The sequence below is a fragment of the Neolamprologus brichardi genome, chromosome 8 (assembly GCF_056152115.1).
Source record: "Neolamprologus brichardi isolate AB-2024 chromosome 8, ASM5615211v1, whole genome shotgun sequence".
Lineage (NCBI taxonomy): Eukaryota > Metazoa > Chordata > Actinopteri > Cichliformes > Cichlidae > Neolamprologus > Neolamprologus brichardi.
Window position 1 is genome coordinate 26588477 of NC_142111.1, and position 24286 is coordinate 26612762.

General features: G+C 44.4%; 1 protein-coding gene across 2 annotated transcripts; it reads right to left on the reverse strand.

Annotated features, from left to right (window-relative positions):
* Window positions 1–1328: 1328 nt before the first annotated feature.
* On the reverse strand, window positions 1329–23036 carry dpysl4 (dihydropyrimidinase like 4). Of its 2 annotated transcripts, none has more exons than XM_087844986.1 (15): window positions 22752–23036; window positions 16336–16424; window positions 14314–14498; window positions 14077–14241; window positions 13898–13959; window positions 13742–13822; window positions 11173–11241; window positions 10960–11080; window positions 8359–8515; window positions 7854–7995; window positions 7620–7704; window positions 5298–5383; window positions 5036–5215; window positions 4768–4933; window positions 1329–4648 (listed from the first exon to the last, which is right to left on the reverse strand). In XM_087844986.1, the coding sequence occupies exons 1-15, from the start codon at window positions 23034–23036 to the stop codon at window positions 4557–4559; spliced, it is 1965 nt and encodes a 654-aa protein (XP_087701112.1). In that variant the 3' UTR covers window positions 1329–4556. The 2 variants fall into 2 exon arrangements, with proteins under 2 accessions (XP_087701112.1, XP_087701111.1); XM_087844985.1 differs by lacking the exon at window positions 22752–23036 and adding an exon at window positions 18776–18905.
* Window positions 23037–24286: the final 1250 nt, after the last annotated feature.

The window sequence follows — 24286 nt, forward strand, 5'->3', positions numbered from 1 at the left end:
TCTCCAGCAAACACAACACATTTTCCAGACAATGTTTTTTGTGTTTCAGTGAGGTATTGTGCAAAGGTTTCTGCTGTCTCCTTTGCCGTGTTTCTAAACTGAATTCATTTTGTTTGCACGCCACCATTCTTCCAGTCAAAGCACTGAATTATGTTTGGGAATATTTTCTCCATGGTTACTTCCATCTGTAGAAATGCCACAGTACTGGATTTCATTAACAGCTTCTAAGAGCTGTGTTGGAGTCTGGAAATGCTTTTTTTAGCAACCCCCAAAAGTTGATTCTGTTCATCTGGACGTAACGTTTTGTGGGAGAAACGTTTCATCACTCATTCAGGTGACTTCTGCAGGTTTCCCCAATCTTATAAACAGTACATTTGCATAATGACTGAAACCAGCCCATTGTTCCTCATCTCAGTCAATGATTGTGCAAAGCTCTATCCTCGTCTTTGAGGTTAGGATTCCTGACGAGGCAGAGTGTCTCCGCAGTTGTTCTGGGACTTTTAGACTCACTAGTTTTCTCTCCAGTGTCGTTGAACTCTTTGCTTCCTGCCAGGCTTCTTCTGTACTGTGTGGCTGTTTTTGAATTCCTCGATCACTCACTCCAGTTCTTCACGGTCGACAACACTGCAATAACTTTTTACATGCATCTTTGTGAGCATCAACAGTTCTGTCTCTGTAGTCTGATGAACTGATTTCTTTAGTTCTTGGCATGATGCTGAGGTTTTTAAACTAAATCGGGTGTTCACTCTATTTTGATTTTACAGCTTTGAGTATTACAAAGGTAAAGCCCATCGATGGCTTGTGCCTGACCCTGATTATTTTTTCCTGAAATAATGCTCTGCTGAAAAAGCACCTTCAACAAATTTCATAGTGCGGCTAATAATTTTGTCCTCTCCTGTGCTATAGTCATTTACCCCAGTAGATAAAGAGCTTGTAGTTGAAAAACCCCAGGCTTTACCGTTACCTGGATAAGACCAAATCCTGCTTCTTCTCAGTCCAATCTTCTTTTTATTTCCCTTTTCCTTGTGTAGTCAAAATGACATTGTTCTAAATCAACTTAAGCTGTCGTTTAAAAGATGTAGGACATAAAAGAGTCTCCAGTTTTAGGAGAATGAATCTGATCTTACGCACTCTGCGATCCCCCCAGAAGCTGAACCATGGAAGGTGTCAGGAACGGACCTGGATCCAAAACCAGAAGAAGGCCGAGTGCCGTTTGGATTTCTACTTAAAATAGAAACTCTGTCTCTGCTGTTTGCTCGCTGAAGCGCTCTTACTTCAGTCTGAATGATGAAGATTTCATCACATTCAGGAAACAGACATCTCTGTGGTCAGTTTTTCTCTTCCTCCTTTATTCATGCAGCTCTCATCACATCTGGAACAAATTTTTTCATTCACCAACAAAACAACAACAACAATGGTGACCTGTGTGCACCAGGACTTCATGCCCTCTATGCTGGCTCCGGTGCACCTGTAAGGACGGAAAGATGTTCTACAGAAACACACTGCACGACACAGATACCATTTTTGAGCCTGGCTTCATACGAGACTAACCAGCTGCTGTGCAGATGAAGAACAACATCTTATTACTATAGCAACAGCCTGCCACAAACATGGTTGCCATGGGCTGCGTGGTGAGCTAACTGATGCTAACACTTCCAGGATACAAAAAGTGTAAAAAATACAAAATGAACTTTGTACAAGTCTAACACACTGTTAAAAATCTGAGGTCATCAGAGGACAAAGGTCAGAGGTCATGGTGGATACTTACAGCAGGATCTGATCATGGACGTAACCCTAACCGATGGCTCAGCGTTCGCCCCGGTGTTTCACTCAGTGACCTTTATGTAAAGTCCAATGAAAGAGTCAGAAACCCTACTGAGCATGTGCAGTCTGTGATCAGATCAAGCTGTAGTTGCTGTAATGATATTACGTGGCTGTGCTAGCCTCCTTTGGGAGGTGGGCTTTGTAGGGATTGCTACTTGCAGGCTATCTGGATTTCTTAGCACCATTCACAGCCAGAGGAGAGAACATCTGCGTGAATCTGAAGGAGTTTAATTCTGATTCGGAGATTTTCAGAACGTCATTAAATGAATGAATAAGAAGGGCACTCGGACAGGCACGAGTCCTGTCTAACAAACAGGAAGCAGAAGCATTTGACACAACCAGCTGTCACAGACAACAGCTGAAAACAACCAGAGGAGCTTCCACCTGGAACCTGACCTGACAGGAATACTGGTGCGACAGTTTTCTCACGATGAAGTGGCATGACCATGTCCTGCTAATCAAAGAACACTACAGAAAGCACAAATGTTCGGTTATACTTCTGCTACTACGACTGAAACTACAACTACTGCATTTATCAGAGCTGATAGAACAGATGGAGTGACAAATAATGAAGATGAGAATACCAAAAACATTCAGTACCATGTTTCTAGGGTGTAGTACTAGTTACACTAACACTGTAGGGGTTGCTGTTGGGCTTCTACTGCAGAATGAGTCAGTAGGCTAAAGTATTATAGGGTCATAGTTCTAGGTAAAGTACTATTATAGAATAAAGTATTTGCTGTATGGTGTAAAACAGTCGTTATGTAGTTTTAGGGCAGAGTACTAACAGCTTAGTGGTAACTGTGGGGTTCGTACTGGGTTAAATACTAGCTGAAGTACTAATGGCATATCATTTATAACCCTTCCTTTATGTCAGGAAGCTTTAGTACTTGTAGAGGTACCACTCTGTCTGATGTAATACTTGTTTATTAGGGGTGCAACGATACTCGTATCGATATTGAACCGTTCGATACAGTGCTTTCGGTTCGGTACGCATATGTATCGAACAATACAAAATTTTTAATTTATTTGATCAACTTTTCTTCTGACCATGCTGTCTGTGTTGAGCGCTCAGTGGATCTGTGCTCGACAGTGCAGCCTAGGCGGAGTAGTCGAACGCAGATTCACTGAGCGCAGCGCAAGCTAGCGAGACAGAAGTTAAGCTCTCATTGCAACATGGCAAATTGAACCTCCCCCACCCTCATTCAGATCTGGCGTTTGGAACTGTTTTGGTTTTCATGTGACGTATGACCCTGAAGGTAAGCGCGTCATGGACTAAAGTAAAACAGTATGTCGGATGTGCCACGCAATGCTCAATTACATGGGTGGGAACTAGTGTGTTAGCACAGTTAGCTCGTTAACGTGTTGGCCGTCCAGCCCCACGCACGGGGCGATCCGCGTCGTTGACGGAGATTTGCCGTGTTGTGGCGTTAACCTCATTTCAGATTAACGCTGACAGCACTAGTGGGAACACAACGAATATGACTGCACATTTACTCCGACATCATCCTCGTGCAAAGACAAGTGGAAGCAGACAAAAACAACAAGCACGCATGCTACAAACTTTACCCGAGTCATTTAGACAGCCGTTAGCACGTGATTCTCCTTATGGGGACCTGATATGTTTAATATGCTGCTGAGAATATAGCCCAGAAGAAGCGTATAGTAGAGCTTTAATTTTGGAAAGAGACATTTCTCTGTAATAAACTCTCTTTTCCAAAGATGAGTGATTCCTCAATCAGATAGATTTATTTTTTTTATTAAGATTTCTGATCTCTCTGGTAGGATTGCTTCTGTTGGTAGCCACCTTTCTGATCTCTGTTGAAGCACGGTGGCACGGTGGTTAGCACTGTTGCCGCACAGCAAGAAGGTCCTGAGTTCAATTCCAACATCAGGCCGGGGTCTTTCTGTGTGGAGTTTGCATGTTCTCCCCGTGTTTGCGTGGGTTCCCTCCGGGTACTCCGGCTTCCTCCCACCGTCCAAAGACATGCAGCTTATGGGGATAGGTTAATTGGATAATCCAAATTGTCACTAGGTGTGAATGTGCGAATGAATGTGAGTGTGAATGGTTGTCTGTCCCTGTGTGTTGGCCCTGCGACAGACTGGCGACCTGTCCAGGGTGTACCCTGCCTCTCGCCCTATGACAGCTGGGATAGGCTCCAGCGCCCCCCGCGACCCTGAAAAGGATAAGCGGAAGCGAATGGATGGATGGATGTTTTTGTTTCAGCAACATTAAATTTAAAAACTGTACTTTTGGGTTAAAATATATATTTATAATTTTAATAAATGACAAATTAAGAAGGCATGAACATTTTTTTTGTATCGAAAAAATATTGAACCGTGACACCAAAGTATCGAACCGAACCGTGAATTTTGTGTATCGTTGCACCCCTATTGTTTAGTAACTTGCAGTCTTAGTTGTACTTGATGCTTTTATATGCTGGAGTACTGCTATCTTAGAAACGTGAAGTAGTTCAGTGTAAGCAGGGCTTACTGGTATTTATTGAGTTGCATTGCCATTTCCTACTAGCTGAAATACTACAGCTTTATAAAAGTACAATTAGATGACTCAGACGATTTAGGATTTAGTAGTTTAAGATTTTAAGACTAGCTGTAGGGTTGTTTGGAGGGTTGCATTTGAGTTCATGATGAAATATTACTATTATGAAGCGCTAGTAGTCATTGTAAGGACTGTTGGACAGTCTCACAGCGACTGCTTCATTCTTCCAGTTTTAGGATAATGACGTAATGTTGGATCGTCCACCAGGAGGTGCAACAATCCTCTGAGTAGAGCGCCGTGGTATGTGGTCATCAATCTGAGTTCCTGGACAGAAAAATAAGAAGATGATCATTTCAGTGTCACTGTTATCTTGTTTTTTATTGCTAACCTTACACTGGTCAGATTATTGACCAGAAATCAGCAGACGTGTTTTGGTTTCCCACCTGCAAGGGTGAATCCCGACTGGTGGAGATTTCGGGGGCCGGTCAGGGTTTTTGGACATGGAGGCCCCCTGGTGGTTGGGGTGGGTGGGACTGATTTAGTCATGCTGATGACATCATGGACTGGACCATCGTAGTTTCCACGGGGGACACCGCGAGTTTCGGCCATCTGAAACGGGAAGAAATAAACCTCCAGATTACCGGACAGGTGACGGCTGTTACCATGCATCTGTCACTAACTACCTCTCAGCGGCCGCTAACTGCCGGTTACCTTGCTACGGGCTTTGATCCTCTTGTACACGACATCAGGAAAAGCCTTCCTGGGAATGAAGCGTCCCGAACCTTCGGTCACGTTGAGTTTTCCGTCCTCCAGAACAACTCGTCCGCCGCTGATCACCACCGATGCCACTCCCCGAAACTCCAAACCCTCAAAGATGTTGACCTCTAGGTTCTGCACACAGGAAATTGATCATGATGAGAAGTTTTGAAGAGGTTTGACCCTAGATGTAAATGATCGATAGCGGTGTTATTACCAGGTTGTGAGTGTTTGCAGAAACGATTCGTGTCTCCTTCGGATTCCAGATGACGATATCAGCATCAGATCCAACAGCGATCCGACCTGAGTGTACAGAAGCATCAATCCTTAAAAACAGCTAATGTTTGGGGAAGAAAGGGCTGACTTTGTAAGATTGTTCCTCAGGATGGCTGGAGTGTTTTGTGATGTAAAGCCAGTATGTCAAACTCATACACTGGGTGGACTGATCCAAAGAATCTCTCTTTTCTGTGAGTGTAAAGAAGTTTTAACCATGCCAATCTCTGAGATATCGAATTATTAAAAAGAGCAATTTTAGCAATGTATCTCAATTTTTCTGGATGAAAAAGAAATGCTGCTGTAGTAAATGAAAGAAATTTGTCAGCACATCTCTTCGGGCTTAAATTGTAAGACATACTTGAGTAAAATCTGGTAACTCGTTGTCCATTGTCACTGAATTGTTTATTTATTACGTAATTACTTTGACCTAGCATGATTCATCAGTAGCAAAAGTTGTAAGACTTGTGAAAGTGCAGTTAACACTCATAAAAGGTTTATATATACAGTGGGGCAAAAAAGTATTTAGTCAGCCACCGATTGTGCAAGTTCCCCCACTTAAAATGATGACAGAGGTCAGTAATTTGCACCAGAGGTACACTTCAACTGTGAGAGACAGAATGTGAAAAAAAAATCCATGAATTCACATGGTAGGATTTGTAAAGAATTTATTCGTAAATCAGGGTGGAAAATAAGTATTTGGTCAATAACAAAAATACAACTCAATACTTTGTAACATAACCTTTGTTGGCAATAACAGAGGTCAAACGTTTACTATAGGTCTTTACCAGGTTTGCACACACAGTAGCTGGTATTTTGGCCCATTCTTCCATGCAGATCTTCTCAAGAGCAGTGATGTTTTGGGGCTGTTGCCGAGCAACACGGACTTTCAACTCCCGCCACAGATTTTCTATGGGGTTGAGGTCTGGAGACTGGCTAGGCCACTCCAGGACTTTCAAATGCTTCTTACGGAGCCACTCCTTTGTTGCCCGGGCGGTGTGTTTTGGATCATTGTCATGTTGGAAGACCCAGCCTCGTTTCATCTTCAAAGTTCTCACTGATGGAAGGAGGTTTTGGCTCAAAATCTCACGATACTTGGCCCCATTCATTCTGTCCTTAACACGGATCAGTCGTCCTGTCCCCTTGGCAGAAAAACAGCCCCATAGCATGATGTTTCCACCCCCATGCTTCACAGTAGGTATGGTGTTCTTGGGATGCAACTTAGTATTCTTCTTCCTCCAAACACGACGAGTTGAGTTTATACCAAAAAGTTCTACTTTGGTTTCATCTGACCACATGACATTCTCCCAATCCTCTGCTGTATCATCCATGTGCTCTCTGGCAAACTTCAGACGGGCCTGGACATGCACTGGCTTCAGCAGCGGAACACGTCTGGCACTGCGGGATTTGATTCCCTGCCGTTGTAGTGTGTTACTGATGGTGACCTTTGTTACTTTGGTCCCAGCTCTCTGCAGGTCATTCACCAGGTCCCCCCGTGTGGTTCTGGGATCTTTGCTCACCGTTCTCATGATCATTTTGACCCCACGGGATGAGATCTTGCGTGGAACCCCAGATCGAGGGAGATTATCAGTGGTCTTGTATGTCTTCCATTTTCTGATGATTGCTCCCACAGTTGATTTTTTCACACCAAGCTGCTTGCCTATTGTAGATTCACTCTTCCCAGTCTGGTGCAGGTCTACAATTCTTTTCCTGGTGTCCTCCGAAAGCTCTTTGGTCTTGGCCATGGCGGAGTTTGGAGTCTGACTGGTTGAGGCTGTGGACAGGTGTCTTTTATACAGATGATGAGGTCAAACAGGTGCCATTCATACAGGTAACGAGTGGGGGACAGAAAAGCTTCTTACAGAAGACGTTACAGGTCTGTGAGAGCCAGGGATTTTCCTTGTTTGAGGTGACCAAATACTTATTTTCCACCCTGATTTACAAATAAATTCTTTACAAATCCTACCATGTGAATTCATGGATTTTTTTTTCACATTCTGTCTCTCACAGTTGAAGTGTACCTCTGGTGCAAATTACTGACCTCTGTCATCATTTTAAGTGGGGGAACTTGCACAATCTGTGGCTGACTAAATACTTTTTTGCCCCACTGTATTTATTCATATTTTTCAGTGCCATCCAATGAGGTGGCTTGGAGTCTTCACCTGACCTATCCTATGTTTGACACCCCAGAAATTTGTCCTCTTGTCCCAGAAACGTGTCTCCAGTATTTATCCTTTACAACATTTACCTGTGACTGACGTCATACCTTTTCGTGGATACATGCTGAAGAGCTTTGCAGCATTGGTGCTGGTTACTGCAACAAACTCATTCTCATCCATCATTCCAGTGGCCTGAGAAACACAGTGGAAACAGCATGAATGCTGGGACTCGCAGTAAAAGCAGAGGGATGGAGATCAGGCATAGGAGGAGGAGAATCAGGGTGGGCGTGCAGTACATTCACACTGATGATACCATGAGACTGAGCGTCAAGTTTTCTTACCACTGCTCTGTCCCAGACCACAGACATCCTCTCCTCTATGCCATTAGTTCCCTCTGGAATCGAAGTGAAGTTGTCTTTACCAACAGCTTTCTGAGCGGTGGAAAAGCTGGCCTGAGCGCTGGAGGTTACTTGGAGGTCTCCACTGGAAAACACACAGCAAGCCCTTGTAAGGGTCACCTGTGACATCTCAATGGTTCAGGTGAGGGGTAGTAAATGGTAAATGGCGTGTATTTGTAAAGCGCTTTACACAACCAGTCATCCACCCATTCACACACTGGTGATGGCAGCTACATTGTAGCCACAGCCACCCTGGGGCGCACTGACAGAGGCGAGGCTGCCGGACACTGGCGCCACCGGGCCCTCTGACCACCACCAGTAGGCAACGGGTGAAGTGTCTTGCCCAAGGACACAACGACCTGTCCAAGCTGGGGCTCGAACCTGCAATCTTCCGATTACAAGGCGAACTACCAACTCTTGAGCCACGATCGCCCCATGAAATGCTTACCATGCTAACAGGGAGGTCAAGTACTGCGGAGTCGAAGGATCAGGGTTAAGGGGCGGGCTTGTGACGAAGGCAGCAGCTATGGCCCAGTCTTTGGACCAATAATGGGAGCCATCGGTAGCCAGGCCAGCTGTGATTGGTTCCCCATACACCACCATGCCTGAGGACAAAGAAGTTCAACTTTAGGGCACCAAGTTGCTTTTAAAGTATCAGTACCTGAGGCTGGGGATGTTGTTTATGGTAACAAGTTACCCCAGAGCTGTGTGCAGTCTGTCAAAGTAAACTGATCCTGGCTTAGGTGACCCCTTTCTCTGTATGACTTGAACATGGTGGTTAGTGCACCAAATGAAAAGCTCAGACAGCTCGACATCCAGTCCAGAAAAATGTAAATGTTGTGTTTCAGAACAGCTGGAAATCCAGAGGCTCCTGATCCGAGCCACAGGTGCGGCCAGCGACAACTCTAGAAATCGGCACCAAACTACTGACAGTCCAGAACAGTCACTCAGACCTCTCTCAGAGTCCAGGATTCCTGCGTGAACAGGAGCAGAGGGTAAGTGGCTGGTTTGGCAAATGAAGGAGACAAATGACCAGATATGGAGGAAGCCCAACGTCACAAACATTCAGAGACTGCCTTCTTCCAGCATAAATAGGAACCGGCTAACAACCAAATCTCTGCTAGGTGTATTAATCAGATTCTGACCTGAGAATGTCAGTGGTATGGTGTTTAGTAGACAACCATACCTTCTGACCTGGGTGATAGGTAGCAACAGTGGTACGCCAAAGGCTGTGAGGAAACTTGTTTTGTTCTTTTGTCCATAACAGGGCTGCTCGAGTGGCCCTCCAGATCCTGCAGCAATGACGGACATGAAGTTGAACAGACGGAAATCTCACCTTCCAAAGTTGGAAACAGACGTAGCCCAGAGACACTTCGAAAGATGACAAACCCGTAGCAGAAGATGTCAGCGAATTGTGAGCAAATTCGATCCAAGAAATTGGTTGGCTCCAAGTTGCCTTATTGGAGGATGCAAGACATTGAAGAGCAGCCTCCGGCTCCTGACTTGCCCTCTCCACCTGCCCTTTAGTCTGTGGATGGAAACCAGAAGACAAGCTCACCTGCTCGTCTCTCCAGACTCGAGATGTAAATTGTGGGCCACGATATGACACTAAGTGTTGAAATATACCGTGAAATCGGAAAACACGGTGGACCATGGGGTTGAGCAGCTTCTAGCGCAGACTGGAGTTTGGAGAGGGCAAAAATATGCACAGCCTTTGAAAAACAGTCTATGATGGTGAGAAGGACTGTTTTACCCTCCGAGGGAGGCAGACCAATGATGAAGTCCACTGGGATGTGAGACCGAGGTTGTTCCGAGGTTGTAAGAGGGTGCAGGAGGCTGGCTGGAGGTGAACTGACAGATTTGTTTTGAGCACACAGAAGACATGCAGAAAAATGCTACCAGGCTTCTTTGATCAAGGACGGCCACCAGAAGGAGCGTTGAAGAAGAGTGATAGCCTGGTTCTTACTGGGATGGCAGGCCTACTTAGAGGAATGGAGCCAGTGGATGACTCATTAATGGATGTTGGATGGAACATACAGCCGGTTGGGTGGACCGCCACCTGGATAAAGTTCATCCCTTTTGGCAATTCAGATCAGTGACTTCATCTTGGAGGTGAGTGAAACGCAGAGAGAAAATCGGGCTTTACATTCGGAGAACCTGGGAACCTTAAAGCCTGGGAAGAAGGCCCCCCTGGATTGAAATCTAGTATATCATCTCGGTAGACAAAGAAGAAACAGTTCAGGAAGTCATGGACCATGTGATTAATTAGGAATTGAAACACAGATGGTGCACAGATTAATCCAAAAGGCATTACGAGGTATTCAAAATGTCCTAAATCTTTATTAAATGCAGTCTTCCACTCATCCTCTTCTTTGGAGTGAGATGAAGGTGTTTCACAGTTTAAAGAACACTGTTGTGCTCTGTGGGAATTCAACATTCAAACTTGATGTTTTTTAAGTTTTGTTTTTTTCTCTTGTTATTTTAGTTATATTTGCATGTTTGAAATAAAATAAAAAAATAAAATCTATCTAAAAGGGGGAGACAGCAGTGGTGGGAGTGGATATTTGTTTTGGATGGTGATATTATTTAGACCTTGGCAACTGATAGATGGACAAAGAGACTTGTCCTTTTCTCTACAAAAAAGAACCCTGCACCTACAGGAGAAGTGGAAGTGCAAATGTGCCAGCTGTGAAACCCTTGGTCATATATTTTTCCACGGCGTCCCGTTCAGGTTTGGTGAGAATGTAACTATGACTTGTAGGTAGGGAAGCTATGGGAAGAAGGTTTTTACGAAAAAACTGAACAACAGATCTGGGAACAACAACAACAACTGCAGTGTGAGAGCGAAGTGCTCTGATAGGGTGATATGGTACTACAAGGTCATTAAGATAAGATGGGGCCTGATTATTTAAGACCTTGTAGAGATGGGTGAGCCGGGAAACCCTCTTACAAAACGATGACTCTGAAGGCTCAGGACCCCAAATAAGTGTCTGAATGAAACCTGTTAAATCTGGATTAAAGGCCAAAAGGACGAAGCTGACGCCCTCACCTTTCTTCCTGGCTTTGGCGATGACATCAGCAGCAGATTTGCTCATTACCTTGGTAATGTACAGCGGGCAGTTGGACTGTTTGGCAATGGTGATGGCCCGATACACTGCCTCAGTCTCTACCTGAAGCACACACAAAAACACACATCAGAAATATGCAACATGCCAACACATCAGCCACAATCTGCACAGGAGTGTGTCTCAGATGTGCGTACCTCTTCTGAGTGCGATATAACATGTCCTTCAGGTCCAGTAATGCCAAGACAGAGAAGCTTCTTCTGCTCCTGAAACACAAACCAGTTTATACCAGTTAAAATGTATTTACACCAGTTAACGCCCGGGGTAACCAAACAGTGAAACTGAGCATGAACCTTATTCTCCAGGAACAGAACATGAATCAATTTTATTGGAATTCCACGTGAAAGACAACACAAAGTGGTGAACACGTGAGAAGTGGAACGAAAATCAAACATGATTCTAAACATTTTTTACAAATAAATAACTTCAAAGTGGGGTGTGCGTAATTATTCAGCCCCCTTTGGTCTGAGTGCAGTCAGTTGCACATAGACGTTGCCTGATGAGTGCTAATGACTAAATAGAGTGCACCTGTGTGTAACATAATGTCAGTACAAATACAGCTGCTCTGTGACGGCCTCAGAGGTTGTCTAAGAGAATATTGGGAGCAACAACACCATGAAGTCCAAAGAACACACCAGACAGGTCAGGGATAAAGTTACTGAGAAATTTAAAGCAGGCTTACAAGCCTTGAACATCCCACGGAGCACTGTTCAAGCCATCATTCAGAAATGGAAGGAGTATGGCACAACTGTAAACCTACCAAGACAAGGCCGTCCACCTAAACTCACAGCAGAACAAGGAGAGCGCTGATCAGAAATGCAGCCAAGAGGCCCATGGTGACTCTGGACGAGCTGCAGAGATCTACAGCTCAGGTGGGGAATCTGTCCACAGGACAACTATTAGTCGTGCACTGCACAAAGTTGGCCTTTATGGAAGAGTGGCAAGAAGAAAGCCATTGTTAACAGGAAACCATAAGAAGTCCCGTTTGCAGTTTGCCACAAGCCATGTGGGGGACACAGCAAACATGTGGGGGACACAGCAAACATGTGGGGGACACAGCAAACATGTGGAAGAAGCTGCTCTGGTCAGATGAGACCAAAATGCAAAACGCTATGTGTGGAAAACTAACACTGCACATCACTCTGAACACACCATCCCCACTGTCAGATATGGTGGTGGCAGCATCATGCTCTGGGGGGGCTTCTCCTCAGCAGGGACAGGGAAGCTGGTCAGAGTTGATGGGAAGATGGATGGAGCCAAATACAGGACAGTCTTGGAAGAAAACCTCTTGGAGTCTGCAAAAGACTTGAGACTGGGGCGGAGGTTCAGCTTCCAGCAGGACAACGACCCTGAACATAAAGCCAGGGCAACAATGGTTTAAAACAAAACATATCCATGTGTTAGAACGGCCCAGTCAAAGTCCAGATCTAAATCCAATCCAGAATCTGTGGCAAGATCTGAAAACTGCTGTTCACAAACGCTGTCCATCTAATCTGACTGAGCTGGAGCTGTTTCAAAGAAGAATGGGCAAAGATTTCAGTCTGTAGATGTGCAAAGCTGGTAGAGACAGACCCTAAAAAACTGGCAGCTGCAACTGCAGCAAAAGCTGGTTCTACAAAGTATTGACTCAGGGGGCTGGATAATTACGCACACCCCACTTTGCAGTTATTTATTTATAAAAATGTTTGTAATCACGTCTGATTTTTGTTCCACTTCTCACGTGTTCACCACTTTCTGTTGGTCTTTCACCTGGAATTCCAATAACATTGATCCATGTTTGTGGCTGTAATGTGACAAAATGTGGGAAAGTTCAAGGGGCTGAATACTTTTGCAAGCCACTGTATTTTGGGATTGTAAGAATATTAAGAACTACTGGAGAGATGTCCATAAAGTGATGCAAAACATCTTTAGTACATATTTAGCCTTTGATTTCAAATCCATATTTTTAGGATACATAGCCTCAGACATAAAGTGTATAGATAAATACTAACTTGGTGTGCTGCTAGCTGCAAGTAAAAAGGCACCGACCAAATCATGGCTAACATAGGATCCACCAACATTAAACAGCTGGATTGATGTAACTTTTGAGATGTATAAGATGGAAAAGATACTTTTTTAGTGAATTTTGAGTATGAGAAATTTGTAAAACACTGGGGAAAATGGCTCCGCTATGTGACGATGTTCATCATTGAAGGAATGGTTGTTTAAATTTTTGTTTGTTATAATAACATGTACTAATGCTATGTCACCATCTGCTACTGAGTGTGTTGGCTTTTCAATTGCTCTCTCTCTGGATACAGTTACAAACTGTATCTGCTTGTTTGTGTGTTTTCTTTTCTTTTCTTTCTCTTTTTTCGTACCTGCTTGAAGAAAAAGTACTTGAAGTGATGGCGGTCACCCAGACTACTGTACATATATGAGTCTTAGAACAAAGGAAGCCATCAAATAATGCACATTTTATTTCATGCATAACTTCAATAAACACTAAAACAAACAACCTTTTTTTGCTTCTGACTACAACAATTAATTCTGTTCAATTTTGTTTTATTTACATATCACATCAACAGTCACCTCAAGGCACAAACAGTTACTGTTTGCATTACGCTCATCCTTAGTTTGGACTAATTTAACTGATTCAACTGTGAAACACCAACCTTCAGTTTTCTGCTCTTTATTAAATGAATAGTCAGAGTTTTGCTCAGTTACCTCATCAATGATGTCACCATTCTCAGCGTGGACCTGCGCGATGGCTCCGAGATCACGGAGGACACTGAAGGCCTCATAGAGCTGAAACCATGACAACGGTAAAACGAAAGCAAAACTAACAAAAAGAAACAATTAATGAGAAGTTCCTCTGCACACCTGAGAGTCGGAGCTCTGGTACTTATCTTTGTAGGCCATGAAGAAGAGGAAGGAGTTCACCCCTGAAACACAGAGTACTGCAGTTTATACTCAGCCAGACTACAGCTCACCCTCTGTGTCTTGCGATATCTGACTATAATTGATAATGAGCTTATTGATTATTGCTTGGCAATCTTGACCTTTGTCCTTGACAAGTGTCTCCAGCTCCTCGTACAGCCCCTCGTGCCAGCGGGTGATGTCCACGTGGAGGGAGAAGTCGCAGCACGCCCTCTGCTCTGCCGCATCTTTCCACTGGTCAAATGCCGTTAGTAAACTAGTCCCCGGCTCCACCAGCACGTGGTCCACTGCCAACACAACCAGCTTACCGTTAGCACATCACACTGAGGCCGGATGGTATTGATCGATTGGTTACTGACTAATGGTGGTGGTTCCTCCGGACAGGGCGGCTCTAGTTCCCTGGTAGAAGTCATCTGCCGGGTTCAGGCCTTTCTGCGGTGAGTACAGGTTTGTGTTGGCGTCGATTCCTCCGGGGATCACCAGCTGACCATATGCGTCCACCGTTTTCACGCCGGGCGGGACAATCAGGTTCTCGCCGATCTGTCTGATCAGGACACAACAGGAAGTCCGAGGTGTGATGGTCAAGCTAACATTGGTGTAGTTATCGATTGGAATATGTTCACTCGACATCTGACTATAGGAGTAACCTGATGAAATACACTTTGCTGTTTGTACCGGTGCTCGATGAAGACCACTTACAGCAGGGGTGGGGAACGCCAGGACTCGAGGGCCGGTGTCCTGCAGGGTTTAGATGTGTCCTTGATCCAACACAGCTGAGTTAAATGGCTACATGACCTCGCCAACATGTGTTGAAGTTCTCCAGAGGCCTGGTAATGAACTCATCATCTGAGTCAGGTGTGTTGACCCAGATCTAAAACCAAGGCCTGGAGTTGGACACCCCTGACTTACAGTAAACTGGGCTTTTGGATTTTCTCGTTTTCACTTCTGGTAAGATGAGCAAGCAAAAGGTTAAAAACAATGCAGCAGATCTAAGAACACCCTGGGAGAAGACGACTGGAGCTCGGGACGGCCAAAGAAGAGAAACCAGCACCTCATCTCTGACTTTTTTAAAGATGAGGAAGCAGACGAAGGACTGCTCTGTCAGACTGAGCTGTGATTGTCTACAGCTCAAGATGATGCTGATTCTCTGAAGTAAAGAGAGTTTAGGAATAAAACTTTGGAAGATAAACTTTTGCTTGAAGACGTCATGAAGAACACCCTAAAGCTTGTAAATTGACTTTTCTACTCTTTCTGAGCACTTTAAGCCTTTTTTCTACGTAACATTTACACACATTCATACTCCAGTGGATGCATCAGAAAGCAGATGGGGGTTGATATCTTGCCTAAAGCATGCAGGCTGGAGCAGATGGGTATCAAACCACCAACCTTCCAATTAGTAGGTGACCTGCTCCACCACCTGAGCTACAGCCGCCTCAAGTGGCAGAGGCTGAAGGACCAGATGTGCTGGTTTTTGGATGAAAATGGACAAAAGAGCTGCTCAGTGTGGACAGATGATTCGAGCACCACGACGGGATGGGGAGATGCTTAGGCCACACTGGGAAGGTTGATTATGAAGATTCTCAAACACAGGGACAAAGTGAAGGGATTCACACCGACCACAAGTAAAAACCTGACACCCAACAAGTGAGATTTTAAAAGTAAATTAAATGAAATAAAGATTATGTGTGAAGAACAAACAGCTGGAAACCAGTTTTCAGATGCAGCCTTTAGACTGAAGGTCGGTATGATCCAAATTCTGATGTTTTCACGGCCTCTTAAGAGCTGAGGTACAAACTTACAGTGAACAGGAAAAGGGTTTCTATGTCTGCATCCATCATCCACTTCCTGCTCCCACAGACATCTGCTGAGAACAGTTTTATCATCACGTCAGAGGTGCTGCCTATCACAGACATACGTGAGCAATGACTCGGACGAGAACATCTGGTTCGACACAAAGATTCAACCGTTTCAGGAAGAGCTCAGAGACACTCAGAGGAAATGATTTGTTAAGAAACTCCACTGAAGCTGCCTCTCCTGCTCTGAATCCAGGGTGTCAGCGTTCGTACAAACGTGAACAAATATTGATGAACTTTCAAGATCACAGTGAAATTTGGTCTTCTCAATGACCAAATGTTTACAGAAAATACACTGCAAATGCTCCATCAGAGGAACCAATAACCCCAATATAAACCTGAAACATTGACCTTTTTGAGTCAAAGAAAACTTAAACATGAAGGGCTATGTTCTTCTTCAGATGAGGAAAATGTTTTTTCTTCAGTGAATTTGCGTGATTCGTTTGCCATGTGTGGAACACGAGGACATGTTTGTTCCCCTTTAAATCAGAATGATTACATCAGTGAGAAAAAAGAGAATATATTTACTTGATTGTCCCATCCTCAATATAGATATCAGCGTAGAACGACTGGTCGTCATTGACAATCTTTCCTCCTTTGATGATCAGACGGTCGCCCTAGAAACAGAGAGGATGGTGCATAGATCATAGGGAAGAAGCTTCTGACTGCAGATTCAGGCGGGGTCGACGGGAGCGGTGTGGCCACCAAGCAAGTTGAGAACGCTTTCTTTGAGTTAGCTGGATCCACAAAACCTACAAGTCAAAGTTAGCAGCTCCCACCACATCATCATCTTTCTGGTAACTCTCTGCTTTAGAATTTAAGCCTGCTCATGTTTAAAGAGGCATTTCACAGGTCACGTGAATCTTCTTCCTCACAAAATGATCCTCGTTCCGCTTGTCCTTATTATGTTGGGGGTGGGGCCTATCTCAGCCTATCTCAGCAGGTCAGGAGGCAGGGTCACAGTTTTTATTTGATTCCTGATGTTTTAGTTGTTTCCTGCCTTCCTTGCGTCCCCTTGTAGCTTCTGATCTAGTCTTTATCTTTCCTGTTTTATTTTGATAGTCTCATGTCTTGTATTTATTTTTACTTTGCATGTTACAGGTGTTTCCCCTCATTAGCACTCGGTGCCTTTGCCCTCAGTCACCTCCTGAGTGCCTTATGCTGGGCCGCCTCAACAGCCTGAATGAATATTTATAATATTCATAACATATAAAAATGTATATTATATGATGTCATATTACACATATACAGTTATTATCCATGTAAGACGGTAAAAACGAGTCTCCGGTTCTGAAGATGAAGCCGGTGTTTCTCTAGATTAAAACGGAGGCTGTGCTCTTTATTTACCCGTTGTCATGGCAAATCCTGGACGATGACGTCAGAGTGGACTGAACTCTGATCACTAATCTCAGCCGATTATCTGCAGTCACAGTTTTACAGATGTGCCTCGCCTCTGATGAGGTCCCTGATTGGAGGAGTAACTCAAAGAAAGCCTGGATTTCTTGAACTTGAACATCTGTTTGGCGCAATCCAATCTCGTGATACAACACAGAGAGTATGAAAGATGGAGGCTGCCACCCCAACGTCACCCACTAGACCAGGGGTCGGCAACCTCTCTGATGATGAGTGCATCTAAAATTTCCTCAGAAGTCAATGTGCCATATGATTGCATTAGCATTAAATTTAATAACGCTCTATATGAACAGTTAAACACTATATAGAACCACTTTATAGAATCATATTTGTTCGCAGATGTTGGCAGCTATCAGCGAATAATTATCAGCTATTTTGAAACAAAAAAAGAGTTTTTATCCATAACAGCAAATGAACTGAACAACAGAAAATGCAAATGCTATTGATGTGCTGTGGCACGCGTGGCTAGGGTTGCCCACCGCTGCACTAGACTCTAGATCATTTTGTTTGTTTTTGTTGTGCCCAAAGTGACCAAATTTGGTCAACGGGGTGGAGCTAAGTTACCAGGCGATACCAGCTAGCTTGGTTTGTGCGTTTGGGTGATCGGCGAGCTGTCACGACTGTCACTCTCTACATGTTTTTAGCTGATGGTGACTGCACACCTGACCTTACAAAGGGAGATAGAGCATGTGTGAGTGCTGTAAACGAGCTGCTGTGTGAATAAAGTTTATATGAAGCAGGAAGTAAAGGAGGTAAACTGGTGAGCACGGGTGGGTTCTATCAATTATCGAGTGTTTGATTAAAATGAACATTAAGGCCAGCAGTAGTTTTCTCCTGTGGCCTGCAGCCTTACTCGGGTTTATCGCACTGAAGAAAGAATAAAAACAAAGAACAAATATACGCTACGTGGCTCAAAGTGGTGAAACCGCAGTCCTGCAGTTTCACTAGACCAATAAATACATTTACAGAAATAAAGTCGCCAGTACGGAGAAATATGAAGCAGATTAGTGTTTTAAACTAAAACACTTCAGACGCTCCAGCCGTCTGAGCTCCGAACGATCTGATTGGTTAGTGCTGGTGAGTTCATCCCTGCTGATCTCTGCTCTGGAGCAGGTTGGGCCTACAGCATCAGTTACCATGGTGATATACCCTGAATTACCTGGATAGACCAAATGCTGCCCCTCCCACTGCTACAGGTGAGCAGGACGGATGAACTGTTTTTAAAAACACGTAAAACGTGGATCCTGTCACCTGACAGGTGAACTGAAACCAATCGAACCGTGCTGTGCCAGGACTGGAACTGGCTCAGGTTTTAACCCGTGCATTTTTATCGACCTCCCCTGAACGCAGCGTGAAAAAACCTGCCAGCATCCGTGACCTCTGCAAACCGAGCCGAGCCGAGCCAGGCCGAGGTAGACGTGTCTAATCAGCCCCGCCCCGCCCGGCCCGGCTCGCTTCCCAGCCTCGGTATGCTTCTGACTGACCGGCGGAGCCGCAGCATCACCGGTTGGTTTCCCCGGCTCGGCTCGGCTCGGCCCGGTTCGGGTGGACCTACCGCGTGTCTCGCGCTGCTCTTCTTGGCCTGGAACGACATCCCGATCGATCTGTGATCAGCTGATTGATCCGCTCACACACGCACACAGACACAGCCAGCTATTGTTGCGCCCGTCGACACTGACGTCACGTTTCCGACAACACAGCCTGACACAGCTTCCGGTGGGAGCTTCAAAGTAAATCTCCCGAACGTGTCTTCTTAGAGTAATCAGAGTAAAAGTACGAGTATTGGAGGCACATTAAGAAAAAATATATTTTATTGATCATTTTTTGAATAAAGTCGAAGTTTCGAGATGAGAGAGGTAATGTGGAGATCCAGTGTGAACGGCTGCTGTAACACACCGAGGCGCGTCATAGCTCATACACACAGGACGCACATAACGGAAGCTGCATCTGTCGGAGGAGGGGGTCTGTGCAAATGATGGTCAGATGCCAGGTTCTTGCAGCCTCGGCAGTCAGTTTGCGTTGAAACAATTCATCTCTAAATTTCATCATTTTCCTCAGAATGATGTCTGGTTCTAGTTCAGACTAACAGCAACGAGTCAAAATGATCAAATGCTTTAAAGCGTTTATAATGTTTTAAATGCTTTAAACTGACTCCGAGTCCACATCGACTCTATGAACTGAGCAGATGCTGCTGTTATTACAAAACGCTGTGTTTTTATTAAATTAGGAGATCCAGCGACTAAACAAAGAGCAGGTTCAGCTCAGCTTTAACTTTTTCATCAACATCAACTTTCAGGTTTTAGAGCAAATTAACAGCCTTTTATTCTGAAAGGAGATTAGACCTCTCGTCTTGGCTTCTGATTGGCTCTTAGTGTCAACTAGTGGTCACAGATTTATTGATCTCGTGATGCGAGTTGGATATTTTTTATTTGGATATAATTACACACAGTACAGAACAATAACACTCATGCTGCATGGCTGCACTGTCATTTAATCCTTTTAGCAGAACTGTACGCATACTTTTGTTTATTAGTCTGTCTATTTTTATTATATTGTTATTTTATTCTGTAGAATGAATCATGAGTGAAAGCATGTAATAATGCATGTGTGCTAGTCTGCTCCAATTTCTCTGTAAGTACAACGACAGTAAAGGAATCTTTATCTGCTGAGGCCTGAAGGATCTGTTTATCTTCACCTACATCTGCACAAGCATATACTTGGCTATATTATTGCTAATATATATTGTAATATATCTATATCATGGCTAAAGCACTTCTGGATGGATGCAAACTGCATTTCGTTGCCCTGTACCTGTGCATGTGTAATGACAATAAAGTTGAATTCTATTCTATTCTATTCTAAGCACATACAAGGGAGTTTTGAGAGTCTGTCCATCTCAAACCTGCAGTAGGATGTATTCAACAAGAGCTGGTGATGTCCTGCAGATCCTTCCACACTGATGCAGGATCGTTGGCTGAGAGCAGTTCTTTCAGCTTCTGGGAGTAGATCCTTTTAGCTACTTTGGTCCGTGTGCTCCTGGTTTGTTTGTACAGGGCCCTGTCACCGCTTCTGTAGGTGTCCTCTTTGGCCCGATGAAGATGTTAGAGTTTAGAAGTGAACCATGGTTTATTGTTGTCTTGGTTGGCACACACACATCTTCACAAAAACTGATATATGATGTCACAGTGTCTGTCAGCTCATCCAGGTTCTCAGCTGCAGCTTCAAAAACAGTCCAATCAGTGCAGTCAAAACAGTCCTGCAGTTCCTGCTTTGCTGCGTTAGTCCACTTCTTCATAATTAATAAATAAATGTAAAATAAATGATAAATGAATAAATGTAAAATAAGCTCAGCAGGCTCAAACACACAAACTTCCATCATTGCCAGTACGATGGTGGAGGGATGATAAACTGAGTGGAACACGAACTCCTTTCTACACTAAAGTATTCTAGAGTCAAAAAGTGAGGCCATCTGTTCCACAGCTGAAGCTTGGACCACACTGGGTCATCAACAGGACAATGATCTTAAGCACAGCAGCAAATTTCCAACAGAATGGCTGAAAAAGAAAATAATCGAGGTTCTGCAATGATCCAGCTTTGTGGTTGTTGGTTGGTATTTGGTTTTTGGTTGGTTGGCTGTTGGTTGGTGTTTGGTGCTTGTTGGTTTTTGGTTGGTTGGCTGTTGGTTGGTGTTTGGTGCTTGTTGGTTTTTGGTTGGTTGGCTGTTGGTTGGGGTTTGGTGTTTTGTGGTTGCATTTGGTGGTTGTTGGTTGGGGTTTGGGATTTTGTGGTTGTGTTTGGTGGTTGTTGGTTGGGGGTTGGGGTTTTGTGATTGTGTTTGGTGGTTGTTGGTTGGTATTTTGGTGTTGTTCTTTGGTGATTGTTGGTTGGTATTTCAATGTTGTTGGTTGGTGTTTGGTGGCTGTTGGTTGGTATTTGGTGATTGTTGGTTGGTGTTTGGAATTTCGTGGTTAGGGGTGGGTGTTTCATGGTTCTTGGTTGGTGTTTGGTGGTTGTTGGTTTGTGGTTGTTGATTGGTAATGGGTGGCTGTTGGTTGGTGTTTGGTATTTCGTGGTTGTTGGCTGGTGTTTGGTGGATGTTGATTGGTGTTTTGTGGTTGTTGACTGTTGGTTGGTGTTTTGTGGTTGTTGATTGTTGGTTGGTGTTTTGTGGTTGTTGATTGTTGGTTGGTGTTTTGTGGTTGTTGGCTGGGGGTTTGGTGGTTGTCGGGGTGGGGTGGCTGTAACTCAGGTGGTAGAGCGGGTCACCCACTCACCAGAAGGTTGGTGGTTTGATCCCAGGCTGCTCCTGTCTACGTGCCAAATATCCTTGGGCAAGATACTAACCCCATGTTTGCCTATTGGCGGTTGTCAGAGAGCCCGTGGCACCAGTGTCTGGCAGCCTCGCCTCGCCTCTGTCAGTGCACCCCAGGGCAGCTGTGGCTACAATGTAGCTTGCCATCCCCAGTGTGTGAATGACTGAATGTAGTGTAAAGCGCTTTGTGGTTCTTAGGGACTAAGTAAAGCGCTATATGAATACAGACCATTGACCATTTTGTTGGTTGGTATTTCATGGTTGTTGAAGTAAATTAGTGTGGTTTAATGATTGGGGTCGGGGTACCGTATCTGTGTGTCTGATTGTCTTGATGCATTCTCAATCATCCAGGAAAGTAAATTTGAATCTGTTCATCTGGACATCCAGATGAACAGATTCAACTTTTGGAGATGTGTGTCTGATTGATGTGCTGCTGATATCAGACTGATATTTCCTTACATGTAACAAGTAACCCCTCTCAAATACCTAAATATACCACACCTGAGTGTACCTGCTGCTGAGCCTTGTTTCAGGTTCTCCGTTCCTTTCGTTTTTAGTCAGTACTGTAGGGAGCGGCACGAGGATTCCCATCCCTAATATTTAGTTCGGTATTGTACTAAAATATAGCATTACCCAGGGAGGTGTTACTGTAGTACGCTCAGCAATCACAGTACAGTGAATGAAGTCTTTAATTATTTATGAGATGAGCGGATAGAAGAAACAAATCTACAATCAGCCTCTAACTTCTGAGAGCAATTAATCGTTGTGATTTACTGCACGAGGGATGAGAACGTGATGTAACAGACCTGTCTGCTGTGACCGCGGGGAGGATATGAATTGCTGAATAATTATTTTAAAGTGAAACTGAATCGTGAACTGTGTCTGTGACATTTCATTAGAAACTGAAGTGGAAGGAAGAAAAACGGGAAATGAAGTGAAGTCTCCACAGGATGGGGTCACACTAACCGTATGCCCATGAATGGCAGTATTTGTACTCCAACTTTGTAATACGATACAAAGTTGTTCCAAGTCGTCTTATCAATGATGTGTTACATGACTATACTTGTCTGTAACAAATGACTGAAGCAAAATAAACACTCACCATCTGATGGTCGGTAACTCTGAGTTGTGTGAAGGTTGAAAGGTGAGATCAGCAGGATATGAGCATTACAAGGATAAACAGAACTCACATTTTCAATTCACTAGAAATAATACAAACCTCTCTCTTGCCACAATTTTCCCGAGTGTGTCCAGATGGAAACGCCACCGTCTGTCCTCCTCCTCTTCTGGCGGCGTGGCCTCCATCTCGGCTGCGGGTGCAAGTGGCTTGGCATCGCTGCGGCCGCGGACCCAACGACTCAAAGTTCAGTGTCTTGTTCTCGAACGCTCCCTCGACATTGCAGAACATCCCGCCGTACTTCATCCGAGGTCGAGGAGAGTCCGACCCGAGCCGCGAAAGGAGAGAAGAGCAGTCGTCCTCCGGGGAGCACCTCCTCTCAGACATCCTGGAGAGATGTGACCTGATCAGAAACAAGCAAGAGAAGAAAAGGAGGAGGAGGCGGGGAGGATGAAGATCTCAGACGATAAACGAACCGACAGGATGAGGAGGAGGTGGAGGAGGAAGAAGGGAAGAAAGGAGGTCATGGGCCCAAACTAAGATTAAGAGGGAGGAGGAGGAGAACACAAACCTTCAACCAATCAGATTCACAGGTCTGTCCTTTGTCTCCTTTTCTCTCTCAGGAGTTTTTATTGCTCAGCATACCCTCACACCTCCTCACTCACTATCTCTGACTTTATCAGCTTTGAATCAGACGAAGGTTGTGACCAACACACACACACACACACACACACACACACACACACACACACACACACACACACACACACACACACACACACACTCAAGTCAGTGCTCATTACTGCTGATGCTCTGAAGTTGCTGCAGTTTGAACTTGATTTCTTTGGCTGTCAGATTTAGTCCATCTAATCACACACACACACACACACACACACACACGCGCACACACACACACACACACACACACACACACACACACACACACACACGCACACACACACACGCACACACACACACACACAGAGCCAGTGAACTGTAACAAAGTCTGTAGTTCATGCCCACATGAAGCTTTCATCTTTGAAAATGAAGTCAGAGTATCTGTTCAGAGTTCTTAGACTGAATGCAGGGCGACCGCAGTCAGAAAGTAAACAAAGGTTGCAACAACAAACATCAGGTTGTTGGATGATCCAAACACAGTAAAGAAAAAAGGAAGAGAGAGGGAGACACGGCTGAAACTACTTCATGTTTAAGGTGAGTGGAGGTTTCTGATGAAAATGTTCTGCAGGATGGAAATCTTCATCAGAATGTAAAATAAGATGCTGACTCTTCTGCACAAACACAGAGAGCCTTCCGGACTAAGAAACAATCCTCCCAGGATGGCGTGAAACGCAACCAGAGTGAGCGGGTCCACCTTTCTTCACTTAATCTTCCACTCCCCTCACTCATGAACACCATCCCAAGATACTCAAATGTTGGACTCGGACTGCAAAATAGGCCATGACTATCCTCACTTTCATTTCAATATCTAGAAACCGCATGGCTGTTATCTTTTCATGTCTTATGAAAGTCGGATCTGATATTGTGTGTACTGAGACAGATTTGAACACCAGGACCCGAAACTTTCACAGGATCAGTGCTGGACGATATCAAGTTCTGTATTGGAAATATGACTGTGG

What these genes read in the sequence shown, in the direction of transcription:
- dpysl4 (XM_087844986.1), bottom strand. Translation starts at nt 23,036, where the DNA reads ATGTCTGAGAGGAGGTGCTCCCCGGAGGACGACTGCTCTTCTCTCCTT. An exon ending in CGCCAAAGCCAGGAAGAAAG is followed by an intron (nt 8,516 to 10,959) that starts GTGAGGGCGTCA and finishes CTTTGTCCTCAG; the next exon opens with GCATGGTGGTGTATGGGGAA. An exon ending in TGGTCTGGGACAGAGCAGTG is followed by an intron (nt 7,705 to 7,853) that starts GTAAGAAAACTT and finishes TGTGTTTCTCAG; the next exon opens with GCCACTGGAATGATGGATGA.